At 42.3% G+C, this 21,640-nt stretch overlaps 1 protein-coding gene across 1 annotated transcript; it reads left to right on the top strand.

Annotated features, from left to right (window-relative positions):
• The first annotated feature begins 3,285 nt into the window (after positions 1-3,285).
• On the top strand, positions 3,286-9,407 carry LOC101465867 (E3 ubiquitin-protein ligase TRIM21-like). Its single transcript, XM_004556121.5, has 2 exons — positions 3,286-3,363; positions 7,317-9,407. The coding sequence occupies exon 2, from the start codon at positions 7,458-7,460 to the stop codon at positions 8,982-8,984; it is 1,527 nt and encodes a 508-aa protein (XP_004556178.2). The 5' UTR covers positions 3,286-3,363; positions 7,317-7,457; the 3' UTR covers positions 8,985-9,407.
• The last annotated feature ends 12,233 nt before the right edge of the window (positions 9,408-21,640 follow it).

Here is a 21,640-nt window from a genome sequence, read left to right as displayed (position 1 = left end):
TGTACCTGGGCTTGTTGCAGTGACCTGAAGTTTCTAAACTTCATGAGTGTGTGCACTCACTCCAAGAACCGTATGATTATAAATCTGAGCGTGGTGAAAGTTGGGCAGCACGCTAACGTCTTTTGTCCACTCTGTGTGCTCGTAAGGGTCTGACCCTTTCACTCCTTTGATTTTTTCCTCGTATCTTTTCTTTGTCTTTTCGTCGAGTCTGTCTTTGTACGGACCGGCATTGTTCTCCTTTTGTTTTGTACATACCCTTTTTGTGCGGCAAAGAAAAAACAAGAAGGTATTGGAACCGGAGAATGAACGTTTTGCGGTGCTGCAAATGCTTGCATTTGATGCGGTACTTGGATTGTTTTGCCACGAGTTCCCGGCATGCAATGCGCGAAAATGACGTGATTGCTAAACAAGGGGGCGGGTGCATCCGGCCTCCTCGGCTGTAATTGGTCCAGCCCAGAGTCGATCATGACCAACTGGCCAATCCAACACCTTTCATTATATATACCCTTCCTAAAAAAAAAAAAAAAAAAAAATCCATCGGCCCATAAAAACAAAAAATCACCAGCGGCCCACCGGGCAAATGCCCGGTATGCCCGATGGCCAGTCCAGCTATGTATGTATCCCAGTCTGACTCACTGATGCTGAGATTTTTCCTCTGTCTGTTATCTGGTGGAGCTCCTTGTTCTTCTCTGGTTGGATGTTTTGAATCATCATCCTGTTGGAGAATAAATCAGATGCCTACCTGATGGTGCAGAGCGTTGGAACTAGTGACTGAAACTTTTCACTCAGTGCTGTAAATAAGAATGCGGAGTGAAGGAAGTGACTCAGCTTCACCCAAATCTGTCAGCATGATCGCTGCTGTGTTTCTGTGTCATTACCTGTCAGCCACTGACAACCTGCCTTGTCTGAAGTCTTCAGGCTGAACTCTGCTCTGCATACAAACCACACCTGCAAAGCTTTCTTCCACACATGCTGTCATCATGGAGCTGTTTGAAAATCATTTAAAATGTCTCTGTGTGAAGATTAATTTTAAACAGTCATGTTTGCCTGTACATGCCCTTTCCTGCTGCCATTATCTCTTCCTCTTCCATTTAGAAGAAACAACAGCAGCTCTGGTGCGTTGTGACAAATGATTCCACCTATAGACACACACACACCGCTGATCATTTAGCTGTACAGCTTTTTCAAAGTAGCGGCAATTATCAGCCGCCTAACCGGCAAGTTAATTATGCAGGCATCTCTCCTTTTGTGGCGTTCTGAGGTAAATAAGGTGGGGGAGGAGGAGGGGGAGTGCGTTTGAAGGGAAAATGTCACCTGTTAACTGAACAATTGCTACAGGCTGCATTATCAGAGGTGACGGATTAAGCAACTTTATCTGGCAGCCTCCTGCACGGAAGTCAGCGTGTCTGCAGCCTCAAGCCACCAGTGACGGACATGGGAACTGAAACAGAAGACTGATCGACTAAAAGACGTTGCAGCACAGACTAAAAGCTGTAAAATACCACCGAGAGCAGGCGACGCCTCATTCAGACACGCTCTTTATCTCCAATTCCTGCAGCAGCCACACTGAGGCCAGGTTAAGTCTCCGAGCTTTCAACCCTCCAACAACAGCTTCAAACACAATGACCACAAAAATAGCAATAAACAATTAGGTTAACTAAACACCTCCAAAAATGTATATTGTGAATTTAAAAAATGCAAAATGACAACAAAAAGATAGAAAATCAACTCAACATGATTAAAAGCAGTCAAACTTGGACCTGTGAGTGAAACAAAGAGGGAGCTGTAGTGCTGTATAAACTTTGGGTAAACCTGCATACAGTGGTTTTTATTATTTACTCTCAGCCTGCAACCTTCATGGAGGAGGTTCAGTTTCAGCTAGGTGACCCTAATAAACAGGAAACTGGGGCCATATTGCACACAGGTGTGTCAGACGTACTTCGAAGCTGTAAACACGAAACTGATTTTAGAAGATGATGTCCAGCTCATCACGGCTCTAGCATCTTCCTTTCCTCCCTCCCTCCCTTCATCTTTCTAACTCTGCCTCACACACACACACACACACACACACACACACACACACACACACACACACACACACACACACACACACACACACATGCTCTCCCAGGCTGTGTCCTTGAATGCTAAAAGCCAGAAATAGACCAGTCAAATCAGACACCAGGCTGCCTGGAGGTAGGAGCTGGGAAAGTCAACCAAACTTAAACTTCCTATTCCGGCCTGAACTGGCCTGCTAGAGGAACGCCAGCTCACCTGGCACAGACAGAAATAAGTAGATAAACAGTGTGCAGGAGATGGAGCCCAGTATCTCAAAATAGGATCAAATTTGAACCATCAGCTTCACCTTGAAGCTTTGCTCTGAACAAGAACTCAGGGAAAACTTTGCACAGTCATCCTCACAGCCGGGCCTTACACACCATGGCCAAGTCCTAGACACGAGCCTACCACAGCCAGATCTTTTGTTAAGCTCTGTTGAGCAAACCATTTCTTTAACGCTAACCAGTAACTAGTTAACGTTAACTTCATGAACTTCTTCACAAATAAAGTTTTGACCATTACTGGTCATTCAGTCTTAAATATGATTAACCTATGTCTTCATGCATGCTCAATCATCCAGGTAAGTAAATTCCAAAAAGTTGATTCTGTTTATCTGAACATTGCATCAATATGCAAATTGACAATTTGCATATTAATTTGCATACCTGACAGCCCATTGTTCATTCAGTGGTGCTAGTTTCAGTCATTGTGCAAATGTGCTGTTTATATTGTTGGGGAAATCTGCAGTCGGCTGAGACTAAAGAATCACTTGGATGAGTGATGAAACGTTTCTTCCACTGAAAACGCTACGTCCAGATGAACAGAGTCAACCTTTTGGGATGATCAACCTATCTCTAATAATCGGCTATGTACCACAGGCCATCAAGCTGGCAGTAGTTAAACCATTCATATTCAATTTAAAGCATCATTTCAGCTCAGAAGAAACATCTGTCAGCTTCAGTGTCCACCAGAAGCTCTCAGTCTGCTGCGGAAAAAGGAAATTCAGGTGAGTTTCTTCTGATCACCTGAGGCCTTCATTACTGTGTGAACTTTACCCACACACCACTCTTCACTCCTCCCACCTGCTGCATAAAGTCACTAAGTATAAATTCCTGTAAAGGCAGAGGCAGCAAACACAGACACATAGCTGCAGATAGAGGCGGAGCAACAACTGAAAGACGAGAAGTTCAACGTCATTCTCCAGAAGTGAAAGTGTGAGAGAGCAGCAGCAGAGCTGCAGTTGAGTCCTGTTTGTTTCTAAAATAAGACTCACTGGAGTCCATTGGGTTTTTCTCAGCAACAGCGGTGAGTGCAGCTGAGTCTAAATAAATATCAACAAAAGTAGCTGTACATGACGTTACATCTGTTAGATAATTATGAGTATTTTTTTCTCTAATGGTTAAAAAAAAATTGCGATGAAGTTCATGAACTCATTACTAGTTAACGTTAAAGGAATGCTTGGCTCAACAGAGCTCTGACTTTTCGTCAGCCTGGCTACAGTGCTGAAGAGAAACCTAGGGTTGTTCTTATTTTCTTCAATCATTAATGAATAGTAAGATGTTCTAGCTTTACGTGGGGCTTTCTTATAGAGCAACAAACTATTTCTCCAGGCTAAATCATGATCTTTTAATTTGTGACATGCCATTTCCTCTCCATCTTACGAGTTATCTTCTTTAAGCTACATGTTTGAGAATTATACCAAGCAGTCAGGTACTTCTGATTTGAGGCCTTAGTTTTCACCAGAGCTACAGTATCCAGAGTCATACGTAGTGAGGAGGTAAAGTTATAAACAAGATAATCGACCTCTGTTGGGGTAGCGTTCAGGTAGCTGCTCTGCTCTATGTTGGTACAAGGCATTGAAGAAGATAACAGTGGGTGAATTATATTCTTAAACTTAGAGCACTGTCAGAAAGACATGCACTGCGATGAAATCTACTCCCCACTGCTGTGTAGTCAATTATTGTAAATTTAAATGTTACTGGGAAATGATCAGACTAAATACAGTGTGTTTGTTACTGAGTGAGTAGAGCTTGTTAGCAGAGCTATTCTTCTGTAATATCAGTAAATCAGTGAATCTCAGAATTTTTATTTTACTTTATTTTATTATCATGAACAATAAAAACAGGAACAGGAAATTAAATGTAAGTTAAATAAGGGTTACATCAACAAAACCTCATTCATGAACTGCTGATCAAATTCAGGATCCCAGACAAAGAGCTAATTCCTGTGCTGCCATGATTAGGGCCTCTGTGCTGTCTTTCAGTCCAGTTTTGACCAGTCACTGGTAAGATTTCTGGATGTCAGCCACTTCCTCTGTCTGCCAGTGGTACATACTGTCCAGGAGCCTCCATTATGGTGGCTCCTCTTGCTTCTCTTCTTTCTTTGGTTTCTGCTACCTGAGGTATTTACTAAGCACATGGTCAGTTGTGCTTCGTAAATAACGAAGCACAACTGTGGATGTTTGTTGTCTCATCCTGGACCATGTTACTGACACTCACTAGTCCCCAGCCTCCTTCCTTATGCTTAGTGTAAAGTCCCAGGGTGCTGGATTTGGGGTGAAACCCTCAATGCAATGTCAGGAGCTTCCTTGTCTTGATGTCAGTGACATCCATCTCCTCCTTTGGCCAACTTGCCGTGGTTTAGATACGCCCTGCTGTATCTAAACCACGGCAGGGCGTAGGCGTTGATTGCCCAGGTCTTGTTCTTACCACTCAACTGACTCCTCAGCGCTTGCCTGATCCTCTGCAGGTATTTGGTGGTTGCGGCTTTCCTAGTGTCCTCTTCATAGTTCCCATTTGTCTGTGGGATTCCCAGGTACTTGTAGCTGTCCTCAGTGTCTGCAGTGTTACCTTCTTGTGCGATCTCCTCAGTTCTGACTATATTCCCTCTCTGTTTTTTACCATCCAACTACACTTCTCTAGTCTGAATGACATTCCAGTGAATCGATGTCTCGATTGGTCTTTGCACACAGCTTGATGTCATCCATGTAAAGATGGCTGGTGATTTCTCCAATTCACAGTTGGTATCCGTATGCAGTCTTGTTAATGATCTCACTGAGTGTCATGGCTGTGCTGTGTGGCAGGTAGGATGTAGGACCCAAACGCAGGACTCAATTTAAATGAAAATGGCAGCTTTATTACTGGACATAATACTACAACACAAGGGCGATTGTGGCTCAAGAGTTGGGAGTTCGCCTTGTAATCGGAAGGTTGCCGGTTCGAGCCCCGGCTTGGACAGTCTCGGTCGTTGTGTCCTTGGGCGAGACACTTCACCCGTTGCCTACTGGTGGTGGTCAGAGGGCCCGGTGGCGCCAGTGTCCGGCAGCCTTGCCTCTGTCAGTGCGCCCCAGGGTGGCTGTGGCTACAATGTAGCTTGCCATCACCAGTGTGTGAATGGGTGGATGACTGGTTGTGTAAAGCGCTTTGGGGTCCTTAGGGACTAGAAAAGCCCTATACAAATACAGGCCATTTACCATTTACATTTATACAGAAAACAAAAAACTAGAAATAAAAATAAAACTAAAGAACTAGGAAACTAAAGAACTAAACAGGGAAACAGAGGACTAGGAAACGGAGGAAACACACAGCAAAGATGCTTGCTCATAGGGGGTCATATGATTGTTGGGTTTTTCTCTGTATCTATGAAGCGCCTTGAGGCGACTTATGTTGTGATTTGGCGCTATATAAATAAAATTGAATTGAATTGAATTGAATTGAAAGATGGTGTACGACGCGACAACAGACAGAGGAAAACACAGGGCTTACATACACCAGGGAGTGAAGAGAGAATGGGAAAGAGGAGGAAAACACAGCTGGGACTAATCTGACATAAAGAGACAAAGGGGAAGCAAATCTCAAAATACTAAACACAGGACATGAAACTATCAATGTAAAACAGGAAATGCAAGACAGGGAAAAACAGAGCAAACATGGAGCACAGAGACAAGAGTAGAAACTGCAACATCGAGATACGACTGACTGTGGAGACACAGGGAACATAGAGACATGAAACGTCTGACATGGGAAAGGCACAGAGTAGACATGGGAAATACATGGTGGTGATGTGTACATGGTGATGTGTGCTATTGACTTTAAGTTGGCCTCTAGTGTTGTGCGCCACGTCCCCAGTGAGTTCCTGATGAAGGCTCTAAGGGTCCTATTGATCTTGTAAAGTTCTAGGCAAAAAGGCTCTTAGGAAAATAAAGTGTCACAGTACTGGATCTGTGACCCAGTGGCTTGTGTATTTTAGTTTTATTCCGTTGTTTATTGTATTTTTCACCATGTTTCCTGTTTTATTTTGAAGGAGTCTTGTGTTCTTTGTTCATTGTATTTAGTTTCACTTCCCCTGTCCCGTCATTAGGTTCATGTCAGTCAGCTGTTTCCCCATGTGTTTTCACTCCCCCTAATCACCCTTGTGTGTATTTAGTCAGGTCACACACATGATTACTCTCCGTCATTGTCACTGCCACTTTACTTCATTTTTAGTCCAGTTACTATGATCTCATTCATTCAGTAGTATTGCTCAAACTCCACAATGTCCAGTGCCATATTCCTCCTGTTCTCAAAGTCTCAAGGCTTTACTTCCTCCACCAAGCTTATTATTGTTTCCTGTCATTCTCTAATAACACAAACCTCCATGGTCAGAATGCCAAGAGATTTTTTTTAATGTCATCATTGGGTATTCTGTTTTGTTTATACGCCAGTTAGTGATGTACCACTTTGGTAGAGTCCTCAGTCTTAGCAAGTAGCACTGTATCTGGATCAGGCTAGGCACTGTCGTCACCAGGAGTCACTAGCTGTGAGCGGAGAAACCCTTCCAACAACTTCCTAATAAACGGCTGACTGTTTTTATTTATATACTCGTTTTGTGTTACTGTACAGCTCTGTTGTGTGTCATCTTTCATCAGTCCTTCCTGACGTTTTCAGAAACTCACTGAATTGATCCCAGTTGTGTCAGTCATTTCTTCTCAGAAGCACCACAGAGCACAATTTGTGTGTGTGTGTGTGTGTGTGTGTGTGTGTGTGTGTGTGTGTGTGTGTGTGTGTGTGTGTGTGTGTGTGTGTGTGTGTAAAAGGTTCATCTTTGGAGAATTTTAAAATCAGACATTCTGAATAAACTGATTTTGACATGTCACACTTCTAGGTTCAAATTTGCTTGGTTTTGTAAAGAGCACAACACTGAAATTTGTTTCTCTCTTTTTTAAAATGAAATTTAAAGTGAATTTTATATAAAATGTGTTTCTTTTCTTTCTCCGTCAGAGTGCAGACATGTCTGCTGTGAGCAATCTATGATCTGAAGATCAGTTTCTGTGCTCCGTCTGTCTGGATGTGTTCACTGATCCAGTCAGTATACCATGTGGACACAACTTCTGCAAAAACTGCATCACTCAGCACTGGGACATGAATGCCATGTGTCAGTGTCCTATGTGTAAAGAGACTTTCTACACTAGACCTCAGCTGAGGATCAACACTTTGCTCTCTGAGGTGGTCGCTCAGTTCAGACGTGAAGTTCAGCAGAAGGCCAGCAGCAGTAGCTCAGAGCAACAAGCTGCCAAACCAGGAGAAGTTCCCTGTGACATCTGCACTGGAACCAGACTGAAGGCCCTGAAGTCCTGCCTGGTGTGTCAGGAGTCCTACTGTCAGACTCACCTGGAGCCTCATCTGACAAAGAAAGGTCTGAAAAGACATCAGCTGATTGATGCTGTGGAGAACCTGGAGGGCAGAATGTGTAAGAAGCACGATAAACCTCTGGAGCTGTTCTGTAAGACCGACCACACATGTGTCTGCATGCTCTGTTCTGTTTTAGACCACAAGAACCACGAGTTTGTTCCTCTGAAGGACGAATATGAAGGAAAGAAGGCAGAGCTGGAGAAGACAGAGGCTGAAATTCAGCAGATGATCCAGAAGAGACGACTGAAGATTCAGCAGATCAAAGAGTCAGTGAAGATGAGTAAAGGTGATGCAGACAGACAGAAAGCAGAAGGTGTTCAGGTCTTCACTGCTCTAAAGAAGTCTGTCGATAGAGGCCTGAAGGAGCTCATAAAGGAGATTGAAGACAAACAGGAAACAACAGAGAAACGCGCTGATGGTCTGATCAAAGATCTGGAACAGGAAATCTCTGAGCTGAAGAAGAGAAGATCTGAGGTGGAGCAGCTGTCATGCTCTGAAGACCACCTCCACCTACTCCAAAGCTTCTCGTCCATGAAAGCTGCTCCACCCACCAAGGACTGGAGAGGAGTGAGCGTCCGTCCACCATCATACGAGGGGACTGTGGTGAGAGCTGTGGCTCAGCTGGAGGAGACGCTCAGGAAACTTATGAAGAAGAAGCTGTTTGAGGCTGAGCTGAAGAGGGTCCAGCAGTATGCAGTGGACGTGACTCTGGATCCGGATACAGCAAATTCTAAACTCATCCTGTCTGATGATGAAAAACAAGTGCACTGTGGTGATGTGAGGAAGAAACTTCCTGACAACCCAGAGAGATTTTCTCCATGCCCTAATGTTTTAGGAAAGCAGAGTTTCTCTTCAGGCAGATTTTACTTTGGGGTTCAGGTTAAAGGAAAAACTGACTGGGATTTAGGAGTGGCCAGAGAGTCGATCAACAGGAAGGGAAAAATCGAACTGACTCCTCAGGATGGTTTCTGGACTGTGTGGCTAAGAAATGGAAATGAATACAAAGCTCTTGCTGGTCCTCCAGTCCCCCTCTGTCTTCAGTCTGGTCCTGAGATGGTGGGGGTGTTTGTGGATTATGAGGAGGGTCTGGTCTCCTTTTATGATGTAGGTGCTGCAGGTCTTATCCACTCCTTTACTGGCTGCTCCTTCATTCACAAACTCCACCCATTCTTCTGTCCCTGTAAGAATGATGGTGGTAAAAACTCTGCACCTCTGATCATCTGTCCTGTCAATCAAACTGAGTCGATCAACGACTGATTTTATTTGATGAACTGATTGATTTTTATTGAAGGGAACAAATAAGCATATCCAATGTAAATATTCTACAGTCTCCATGTTTTCTATAGTATCTGTTTATTGGGGACTCCAATTCACACTTAGATTTGATTTTCATTGAATTTGATGTAAACAGAAGAAACGTTAAATCAGCAAATGCTCCCACTAATGGAGACTTGAAATGAAGACCAAATATCAGTGAATAAATGTCAAAAAGCTTCATTTCAAAATAAAGTTTGTTAAATGCTGGTTGATTAATGGATGATTGTGAAGAGAAAGTTGTTTAGAAGATAAAGAAACTCACAACTAAGATATCTATTTTTTTACATGCGCATGGGCGGCCACGATCTAATCTGCTCTACACCAGAGTGTGCACAGCAGACGTGACACAGAAAAACCGCCCAGGGCATTCAGAACATCCTTTTATTTATACTTGAGCCTTCAAGGAAGTAGGAGTGACATGTTCAAAATACAAAAACATTTCCATAAAAGGAGAAAGAGACCGTTAGCTTGCCTGTTAACAAAGGAGGTACTATGTATGTCACAGCATTCCTCTGCACATCTGTTTTCACTCCCTTTTCCTGTGGTATTTTCAATTCACAAGCTCTTCTTCCTTTATATGAAGCTACAACTAAACACAATTCACAAAATTAAAAATCTTTCAACATTCCCTCCTGTTTGTAGCTGAAATTAAAGAGATACATCAATGTGTTTCAGACACAGACCCTACATTGTGAGTGCTTTCGGTCTGGTCGTCATAAAATGTATATCATTCAAACATAATCATTCATCACATTAGTTTCATACTCATCGTCTTCTCCTTCTTCCTTGTCTGGCACAGTGATATATGCAACGAGAGATTGAGATATCATCCTTGATACCATTCCTCTTACACAGGGGATAATGCATGTAGTAAAGATACAAAACATGATAAGTATTAGGCCAAAAAACATCAAAACCTTAAACATCAATGTTCTCCATGAGCCGCTCATAAACCAATCCCACCAATTACTTTGTGAATTTGCCCAATCGGTTACCTGTGCCTGTTGAACATTTCTAAGTAATTGTAGAGCATTTGTCATATTATCAGAATGCACATTGTCTGCAATATACAGTGGGGCAAAAAAGTATTTAGTCAGCCACCGATTGTGCAAGTTCCCCCACTTAAAATGATGACAGAGGTCAGTAATTTGCACCAGAGGTACACTTCAACTGTGAGAGACAGAATGTGAAAAAAAAATCCATGAATTCACATGGTAGGATTTGTAAAGAATTTATTTGTAAATTAGGGTGGAAAATAAGTATTTGCCTTCAATGTCCTGCATTGAGAGTATTGCCAGGCACACGACCTGCCACTTCTCCCAGCTGTCCATTGTGTGTCCAGCAAACGTTCCTGCATGTCATGTAATCCCAATTTGATGATCAAATCCAACATTTCTTGATTTAGAGAACAAGACAGAGAGAGTCTCTGAGAATTAGACAAGACTAGACAAGGACAAGAGAAGCCAAGCAGGAAAGTTAAGGGAGGGAGAGGGCTCTTGGCCGCCACCAAGAGCCAGATGAGAAAAGTTGTTTTGAAAAGAGCTTTCTGTGATTGTTGTGGACCCAGTGTCCAGTAAACATGGGATAATAACGTCTGTGAAGGTTCTCAGTCATCAAGGTCATCCTAGTCTAAGGAGCTTGGAAAGAAAAGCGTCTGGACTTCTCTAAGTTGCTTGAAGACCTTTCACCTCTCATCCAAGAAGCTTCTTCAGTTCTAGGGTTAAATGTAGTGGTGCAACGGATCACAGTTGATCCGTAATCCGAACCAATCCCACTCCACAGTTCGGCACGCAAGTGATCCGAAGATTCGAAAAAGAAGGAAAAAAGTATGCGTATGGTGCGCGTGGTGGGTCTGTCAAGGGATAGTTATGGCCAGTGCTAGCGATCCAAGTGGAGGAGCAGAGGAGTTTGCAGTATTTAAGCAGCCCTTTGCTGCCCAATCCGACCGGGCTAAAGCTATTACAAAAGCTATTGGGGTGTTTAGCTGCAGACGGGAGGCTGTATTCCGTTGTGCAAAACAAGGGGTTTAAACTATGATGAACGTGCTTGAGCCACGCTATGATATCCCGTTCGCGTCCACTTTAGTGGCAAGATCGTTCCAAGCATGTATGAGCAGGAAAAGATTTAAGTTGTGGCTGAACTGTCCCAGGCATCTTCTGTTGCCCTAACTACTACAAATGGGTGGACCTCCAGGGCAACAAAAAGCTACGTGACCGTGACAGCTCAGTATATCACAGCAGAATGCGATATAATGAGCGGTATGTATTATTGTAGGGTCTACCTTACAATATAAAGCGCCTTGAGGTGACTGTTGTTGTGATTTGGCGCTTTATAAATAAAATTGAATTGAGTGGTAGATACAAAGCCCTGTACTGCTCTATATTGTACCATAATTTTTTTTTAATAATTGCGTGGAATGAGTCTTGAGTTGAATGTTTTAACAGGCAAAAAATACTTCAATGAGTAAATAAGTAAATATTAAATTTTTGTCTTTTTTCTTTTTTTGCTGATCTGAAAATTGATCCGAATTGATCTGTTGCACCACTAGTTAAATGGTGGAGAGTCCCAGATTTAAACCCCGTGGGAGTATCCCCCAAAGAGGATGGGTGGGTCACCCGTTTTCACGCCTTGGCTCATGTGAGTAAGTAGAGGATCATCAGGGGGTCCTTTTGTCCCTCTTTGGGGGGATACTCCATTTGACCCTAGAACTGAAGAAGCTTCTCGGATGAGAGGTGAAACGTCTTCAAGCAACTTAAAGAAGTCCAGACGCTTTTCTTTCCAAGCTCCTTAGACGTGGGACAATAACTGCACCCAAATCAACCTCCCCTTCAAAGCATTCACCAACTTGATGACCGAGTTCTACATTGTCGGAGCCTTGTGACCTTCCCACCGGTGTGTTGCTCTACACCCTGGTGGGTGCTAGTTTTCCGCCACCTTAGTGGTTTGGTTATTAGCCATTTTTCTTTTTTCCTGAAAGGTCACGAAAGCTGTCACTCATTTTCATGAGACACACGAACAAAATAACGACAGATTAGTAACGCAGTAATGCAGTGTGCTTACGGGAAAGTAACAGCAATCTAATTACTTTTTTGGCAATAGTAATCCCTTATATTAATCATTACTTGAAAAAGTAATCAGATTACAGTAATGCATTACTTGTAACGCGTTACTGCCCATCTCTGGTGAGGACAGAGGTAATGAGTTGTGTTGTTCAACAGATTCGACACTGCAGTTAATGCTCACCCCCATACTGACTTACCTGTAGTCAGCCTGCAATCCACAACCACACCACTCTCTCTCTCACTCTCCACATTGCACCTTTGCCACCTCTAAACGTCCTGACACCCTTCCCCCACCCATCACTTTCACTAATGACCAGGTTCAAAGACAACTGAGAAGACTCCACTCGGGCAAGTCTGCTGGACCAGACGAGGTCCCCGTGTCCTTGAGACCCCCAGCTTTGTGGAGTCTTTCATAAACTGTTCATGTTGAATCTGAGTCTGCATAGGGTCCCAGCTCTGTGGAAGGCATCATGCCTTGTTCCTGTTCCTGTACTCAATGGCCCCCAGGACTACAGGCCTGTGGCACTGACTTCCCATGTCATGGATACTTCTCTCGTGTCCTAGATTGTTGATTACCTGACAAAGACCACAATATGCGTTTCTTCCACATTGTGTGTCTGATAAGGTGATCAGCAACACAGGGGCACCACAAGGGACCGTCCTCCACCCTTTCGTCTTCAGCCTCTACACCACAGACTTCAGCCACTGCAGAGAGTATCGGGGCAGGTTTAGCTCAGTAAGTAGAGGGATTGCCCCATGATCGGAAGGTCAGGGGTTCGACTCCACTGAACAGCTACCCTGAGGTACCCCTGAGCACCGTCCCTACACACTGCTCCCCGGGTGCTGCATTGGTGGCTGCCCACTGCTTCACTGGGTGAATGGGTTAAATGCAGAGGAGTAATTTTCCTACGGGGACTAACACATTATTATTATTATTAGAGGCCTGCCATCTTCTGTCTCATCTGTCTCTGTGTGATTTATTACTATTACTGAAGGCTACTGCCATACCAATACCAACTAGATTTTTAAATCTTAATATAAAATTAATAACAGTAGGGTGGACATTAGGTAAGGCTGCACTTTTTGCAGCGATCTCAAAGTAACTGTATTCTGAATGTAACCCAGGTTAAAAGTTGCATAAATAGTAAAAGATAGGTAAAGTCTAAGAATATAAATAGCAAAGAGATAAATTTATTTTGTTTATTTGATTATTTATTAAAAAGTCAAAGTTCATGTAAAATGATTTAACATGTTGTTTAAAATAAGTTATCTTTCTTATGTTGTGAATTGCTTGTGAAAACTTTAGTTTCCTACGGGGTTATGGTCTGTGAAAGTACCACAAGGTTGCAGGGTATAGTGCGTGAATTACACAGAGCAGTCGGAGAAGTTAGCTTGTTTTCATGTATTATCAGTGAGTTTAGACTTTTCAGAAAGACAAGTGTCGGTAAGCTAGTGACATGACACGGTAAAGTTTCAGCGTGAAGCTGCTGGACTGTGTGTTTTGTTTCCTGCCGCTGAGTTGGAGCAGAGGTTCCCAAAGTGGGGGGCCATTACAGACGGGGCGCGATATGAATAATAAAAAAAAAGAATGCCTGGACACTGCTAGCATAATGGACAGGTTTTTGACGGGGTTCCTACACTTTGGCAGTGGCCAAAGCATTGTAGCCGTTCCCACTCGTTCAGTTCCATTGCAGAGATGTTGTTAGTGGCATTATTCGTGGTGACACAGACAAGGTGGCATTCTTGCAATCCCCATGACTCCAGTGTATCTCTCAGACCTAGACACATTAATTCTTAATTAGGGGTCACTCGGAATTACTACAGCCAGCACAGTAGCCGAAAATATTTGTTTTACTAACATGCATATCATATGTTAGTTAAAACTAATATATATATATTAATATTACATGCACGTATATATGCACACAATGTACTTTATGCACGTTAAATATGTACCAATGGCAGACTCATACCTTTGGCTACCATGCCTCCGGTGTGGTCATCTGGAAAGTACGCAGTCTGTAAACAGCGAGCGCAGAGGGTCCAGTCTTTGTTAATAAAATGGATGGTTACGCTCATGTAGGGCTGCGTATCTCTGCTCGTTCATAGGTCAGTAGTCAAGGCATAATGCACGACACTGCAAATATCCTTCTCTACTTTGGCCCGACATGTGTCATATAAGCAAAGCAACTCGACTTTACTGAAGTGCTTACGCTTTGACGAGGTCACGAAAGCTGTCCTTCTCAACTACATAAACAGGGGCCATGCCTTTACAAATGCAATACGAGATGGCTCCTGTGATTTGTTTATGGCGCTGGGACGTTTTCTCATACGACGTGCCTTGTGTGAAAGACTGCTGTATCTACGGCTGGCTATAGTTTTTCTTTTCCCAACTTGCTCCCGTTGTTCCACAACTTGGTTTAGCTCGGATTTTCTGGATTCCTTTCAGTGAAAGTGCTTCTTCTTGGGCTGCCTAGGTAGCTGTCTCTGCCTGTTGCATATCCAGGCATGAAACTGCAACCTGTCCCGCATCAATCGTTTTGAGTTACAGTAAAGCATGACGCAAATCCGGGTGCACATAAAGCATCACCAAACCACAAGACGGAGTGTCTTTGCGAAAAATATCATTTTTTTATATTTTATTTTCTCTTGCATAAAGTTAGAGTATGTATAGTGACAAGACAACACTAACATATTTGCCACAGGCTATTTAATGATATATTTTATGTAATAATTTATAAAATTAGGTTAGAAACGATAGAAGACAAATGGCACGGTAGCCACTTTTCTATCGTCCACACAATATATATTGTCATATCGTCCAGCACCAATGGCCTGGATGCCCTGTCACATGCACCAAGTGTCACAGCTGTCCTGGAAGTGACTGTGAATTCTACTGCCATGCGCGCACTTCACTGCTTTGATGGCACAAGACAGTTTGGCCCTCGCTGTTCCCAGGGCCACCTTGTCGCCTGCTCTGAAGGGGGAGTCTTGGATCCTTAGCAGCTCACACACTTCTGTGGTCATCCACGGTTTCTGGTTGGAGCGTGTTATGATAGTGTTTCTTCTGCCCTCGCACTTAACTAGGCAGATAGACAACCATCATCCCATGTAGAAAAACCACACCGTTGTTCCTTTCTGGTGGATTTATTTGAATGGATGCATAGCATGGCTTTGCTGAAATACATGAATGGATGAATGGTGAGTACGGTGGCCCCTAGAGACAAAGCACGTACAAACTCCAAAACACTTGCAAACTCCAAAACACTTGCAAACTCCAAAACACTTGCAAACTCCAAAACAGATGTAAACTCCAAAACACTTGCAAACCCCCAAACACATACAAATTCCAAAACACAACGGAAGTGCTCCAGGACACTAGGGGCAGTGTTGAGCTTTTGTTACCTAGTAACTACACAAGCCAGGAAGTACCAATGACCGGATTTGGGCTGTATCCCAATTCAGGGTCTGCAGCCTTAAAGGCCACATTTTAAGGCCGATTAAGTCACAGTGACACGACAAAGGCTGTCCCAATTCAAAGGCTGCTCGAAATGTGGCCCTCAAATGTGTCCTTAATTTCCCTGAATTTTAAGGATGGGTCGGTGTAGCCTTCATGGCCCAACATATCCCAGACTTCATAGCGTGGCGGTGGTGTGGATAATTTTGCCGAAAAAAATGGCGGAAGCGGAGCTGCCGAAGAGTAAACTTTCAGAAGTAAGTACTGAATATTATGTCACTTATTTAAGCGCAAATGTTTTTATAATGAAGAACATTAAAACATTACTGTTGGCCACATGTCGGGAAAGTTATGTGACATTAGCGATGTTTGTACTAACTTGGTTTTAAAGCCTTTACTTCAAAATATACGCCGTTCAATAGTTAACTTTAATCTTACAGAGAATCTGATGATTTTATGGATAATTAAAGTCAGTTATATATCCACAAACACAACAAGCTGAAAGTCAGTGATGCTGCTCGGTTTGCAGTCCTGAATATCACAGCACAAGCAGGATTCACTGCACTGTTAATGTTAGCTATGCTATATTGCTGCCTCTGTTCGGTGGTGTCGAGCCAAACGGACTTTAACGTGTGTTTGAACGAGCTGACGGTTCACTCGTTAAGCTGAAAGAAAGATGCTTTAATCACAGCAGTCACACATGTGTCCACTGTACCATCTGGGAACTCTTCTTGTTTAGCACTCGTAATAACACAAACACTAAATCCTCCTTCTCTTGTGCTGTTTTGTAGCAGTGTTTATACCTGAGACTGTCACCTGTCTGTCTGTCCTGCACTCTCTCTCTTTTTCTTTCTCTCTGATTGTGTAATAAAAGTATGAACATGTATTTATAAATTACACTTGTGTTTGAATCCTGCAGCTTATCACACATTTGATTTCCATGTGTGACAACTGCAAGTGTCCAGAGTGAGGACAGACCGAGGGACCTACTGCTGCACATCATCTGTGAGGCTTTGCACCCCTGATGATCCACCAGGACAAACTCAGCAGTGTGTGAGGAAGAGGAGGAGGAAGAGCCAGCAGCAGCTGACAGATGGAGAGAATAGACAGACTGTTCCCTCTTTGTGAAGGACTGCTGGAAAAGTTTAGAATAACGAATTGTCTGTCCTGAATCAGTCTTATTAGGTAATGTTCAAATAATTTGATCATTCCAGTGTTTTCAGTGTGGGAGAAAGTACTCAGGGCCTTCAAGTAGAGATGGACCGATCCGATATTACGTATCGGTATCGGTCCGATACTGACCTAAATTACTGGATCGGATATCGGAGAAAAATAAAAAATGTAATCCGATCCATTAAATATCACGAAAGCACCTCACAAAACTTGCAACACGCCGTAACTCGCCTCAGAACGACGTTAGCACGTCGGAGCAGTATGCATCACGTGATAGAGCAGCTGTGGCATGCGGGACCTGTCGGTGGTCTGGATAGCATGTGGAGCTTCGCTAGCAACCTGGCATTTCATCTCCGACAAAGTTATCCCCGAGAGAAGTAAAGCAAGTGTGTAAGTCCATCTCTGAATGTTTGTAAAGCATTCCCACGTTAAGCTTAACGAGCGACTGCCTCTCGCTCTCCGGCTGCTACTTCAATCGTGAAACTGCTAATGATCAGCTGATCGGCTTTTCTGTGGCGAGTCCGTCTTTCTTGTTTGTTTTTGGTCCACTTTGCACCAGAAAGAGGAAACCAGCGGCTGAACAACAGCAGCACGTTTAAGCTTGATAAGCTGTTGTTAGAATTTATTTAATATTACTTTCTACACCAGGATCTTTTTCTATGTAGCTGACGGCTGGTAACTGTGCAGGGGCGGATCTAGCAAAGTTTAGCCAGGGGGGCCGATAGGGCATTAACTGGGAAAAGGGGGCACAAAGACATACTTTTCTTTCTTATTCTCATTTAAAATGTCGAGCTTTTAATAAATAATTATCTGACACCCAAAGTTTTAATTTGATGTAAAATGAATAGAAGTCAATTACTGTATATAGTGACTATTAAGTCTAATATATATACCCTAGTAAGCTATAGTACTTTTTACTTTGGGAAGGTACCATCTGTGCAGTCTGCAATTTTGTTGAAGAAAGATGTTGAATCTATTTAATATTTCTTGAAAAATAATTGATTTCTGTGCATTTTTTTTTTACACTGCATCAAATTAAGGTTGATTACGTCGATTAAGCATCATGAGGTGGCGCGTGAGGGGTGGTTCCTTATTTTTTATTTATTTATTTTTGTTGTTGCTGGGAGTTGGAACCCTATTAGTTAGGTTGCTTAATATTTACGCTAAGTACTCTTTAAAATACCAGAATAGGGAGGATGGTGTAGGTCTAAGTTTATTAGATTGATCAGTATTGCTGAACTATGAAATATTTTTTTTGTATACAGGTATAACAGAATAGCTTTAGTGTAGTTGTTGTTTTAAACTTGAGTATGAACTTGCAGACTTGCAAAATGCAGCAAGATATTTTAAAAAACAGTTTTGTTGATTAAAAAACACTATATCGGATTCATATCGGTATCGGCAGATATCCAAATTTATGATATCGGCATCGGTATCGGACATAAAAAAGTGGTATCGTGCCATCTCTACCTTCAAGTTACACACTATGAAAGGCAGCAACAAGTTTAATGTTCAGAAACCTAAAGTATGTATCAGCAGCAGAATGGAGCTAAAAAATAAATGTTTATTTCAGTTCTATGAAGCTTTGAGTATTTTTGATTAGTAGCACTGCTGTGTTTTTTGCATCATATTGGTGTAATTGTTTATATGCTTTATATATTCTGAGGTAAGTTGACCTATAGTGTTACATCATATTCTACAAGGATGTTATGTGTTTGTATACTTTCTGCCCAGTTTGACCCATTTAGCAGAAGTCAGCCTGTTTAAGGTTCTGATATCTATTCTGTATGACTTAAAGCAGTTATGACATGGTCTGATTTTCTCACCCAATAAAGGAATATTTCATATATCAGTCTACTCTTCATTCTATCAGAAACAGTTTTCACAGCTTGTACATTTTCTTTTTACACATATATGTAAGCATTGAGCCAAATTTTGTAATGCCAATATACTGAAGGAACAACATTTGTCTCTTATATATGATACACCTATATATGCACTGTCAAAGATACTTGTCTTTGAGTGAATATTTAAGGTGATAAGACATATAAATAACTGTAACTTGAATCTGTACTGAGGCTTAGTATTTGGCACAGAGTTCATGTTCACTGCTGTAATAGCTAATAATGATTAATATAATAACTATAATATTGGCCATATTATATTTACATTACCAAAGTGATATGACTTTAGTCTCATGAACAACATTAGCTAATTGTTATTTACTAACTAATCTTAAATGACTGTTCAGTACAGAAATGAAGCCCAAAAATCATGTTTTACTATCCTGTGGTCTCAGCCTCAGATACTTATCAAATCACACAAAGCTCTTGTAGAAACAAACAAACAAATGAACAAAATATTTTCTCCTTCATTTCTGTCAAATCAAGTTGTATGACACGTTTCCAGCGGTTAGTATCATGGTTGCTAGGCAACCTGGGAAGCGCGACGGAGACTAGACCGTCCCATACAGACAAACTTGCCGTTTATTTCGCAAATCGAGCTCAACACTGCCCCTAGCGTCCTGGAGCACTTACGTTGTGTTTTGGGGTTTGCATGTGTTTTGGATTTTGCAAGTGTTTTGGAGTTTGCAAGTGTTTTGGAGTTTGCGAGTGTTTTGGAGTTCGTACATGCTTTGTCTCTAGGGGCCACCGTAGGTGAGACTGTAAACAAACACAAATATCCCGTGTGAGCTGACATAAGCAAACATTCTTAGAATTAGAAAATGCTATGACCTGTTACTATGCAAAGCAAAGCAGAACGAAACAAGCTAACAAGCTAACATTAGCGGTTAGCTAGCGCTAATTAGCATCTAGGCTAATGACTAATAAAGCACATCATTGAGTGAATTTACTTTCTTAAATATCACAAACAACACACGGCAGTTAGTGCTAAACATTCACTGGTAAAACACAATATTACTGCCAACTTACAGACTGTGCTGGCTTAAGAGGCAGCATAGGCAGGCACAGGAGTAGCAAACTGTCCTTCTCCCGTTAGACAGGAAGTAATGAGAAGTAGCACTTCCGGTAGAATGTCAAAATAAAAATGAACAGTGTGCCAGAAACGAATAAAGATTGCATGAACTTATATAACACTACATAACGTGAGGGGTGACTCTTAAGGAGCCAGAACAGTGTTGGTGTCAGTGACATCATCGATGCACTTGGTGATGTAGCTGATCACAATGATGTGTACTCCTCCAAGTTGGTGTGGTCGCCATTACAGTCTCCGCGAACATGTCCCAGTCAGTGTGCTCAAAACAGTCCTGAAGAGCAGACAGAGCTCCTGCAGGCCAAGTTCTCACCTGTCTCAGAACCGGTTTGCAGCGTCTGACGACCGGTCTGTATGCCGGAATTAGCATAACAGACAAGTGGTCTGAGTGTCCGAGTTGGGGGCAGGGCTTCGCTCTGTAAGCGCTGGGAATGTTTGTGTAAACAAGATCCAGTGCGATTCTCTGTGTTGATGGAATTTCAGAAGCACTGGCTTGAGATTTGCGTGGCTGAAATCTCCGGTGATAATAAACAGTCCGTCGAGGTGTGAGTTCTCGAGCTCGCTGATCTCCCCGTACAGCTCGCAGAGCGCCTCCTTAGTATTAGCGCTGGGTGGGATGTACACTGCTGTAATGAGCACAGCGGTGAATTCCCGAGGTACATAAAAAAGTCTGCATCTAACATTCATAAACTCTACAAGCGATGAGCAGTAATTAGAAACTAGCACTGAGTTCTTGCACCATTCCAAGCTGATGTAGACACACAAGGCCAAGCCACCACCTCAAGTCTTACCGCACAGAGCTGCATTTCTGTCGGCACAAAATGCGCTGAGCCCATGTAACTGAATGGCAGTGTCGTGGACTCTGTCGCTGAGCTATGTTTCTGTGAAAGCAAAGACGTGACAAATTATATACCAGTTTTTAAACTGTATTGATAGGCAACGTAAAACCAGAGTTATGATGAAAAATACACATGATGTTATTGTCTGAATAAAACAGTGGTGTTTATAGCGGGAAGAAACAGTAAAAACGGCGTTTTCTACTGACAGCAAAGAAAAGAAAAAACACCCCTTCCGTATTAGTGGAAAAATGTACTGTAACCCAGTTCCTAAAATCATCTCAAACAAAAAAAGAGAAGAAAAATTTAAACATTTAATGTTCATTGTCCTGTTCTTACTGTCCCTGTTAATGAAAGTGAAATGAGATCAAAATATTTATTTAAACATAGAAGGGACGCAGATTATATATGATATGCTCTGGTCAAACAAGGGTTAAGTTTTCTCAGAGGGTTGATGAGCTCTGATGAGAGCCTATTGTTTTACTCCACTCCTCGCATGTCAGCCAATCGGTGAAGCTCTAGGCAGCTCTTGTCCCTCCTTAGTACCAGCTCCCAAGTTTTCAGTCTCTTGCTTCTACAGCCGAACAGAGCAGACGGACTAAAACTTTTGTTATCGGTAAGCTGGAGAAATTAACCTCTAACGAGTTAAAAAAATACCATCTAAACTGATATTTTTCACAAATTATGTATTTGTATTTGCACTTGTTGCTGTCAAGGGCAGAGCGAAACCGGAAGGTTTACTGAGCTGTGGCTCCACATAAATGCTGAGCATCCACTCGACGGCGGTAAGCTAAATGTGGCTAATCAGACACGTGATGTGCGGAGTGTGGGTACAGTTGTTCGATGTCTCTGAAACGCACTGTTGTTATGCTAGTTAGATCATTAACTAAGTCATTAACATGTGAAAAGCTGTAAATGGTTAAAGCAGCTAAAAATAACTTTATGAGAGATAATTGTAAGCAGACTTTATCCTGCTTCCTGTTTAAATTTTGATGTCAATCAGTTGTCTTACAATACTCAGTATTGAACACTTGGAGTTAATGTTTAGTGTATTTCCACTTGTACTAGTAGGCC

Source organism: Maylandia zebra, linkage group LG7 (assembly GCF_041146795.1).
Source record: "Maylandia zebra isolate NMK-2024a linkage group LG7, Mzebra_GT3a, whole genome shotgun sequence".
NCBI classification, from domain to species: Eukaryota; Metazoa; Chordata; class Actinopteri; order Cichliformes; family Cichlidae; genus Maylandia; species Maylandia zebra.
This window is presented reverse-complemented; position numbering and strand designations above follow the sequence as displayed.

What these genes read in the sequence shown, in the direction of transcription:
- LOC101465867 (XM_004556121.5), top strand. Translation starts at nt 7,458, where the DNA reads ATGAATGCCATGTGTCAGTGTCCTATGTGTAAAGAGACTTTCTACACT.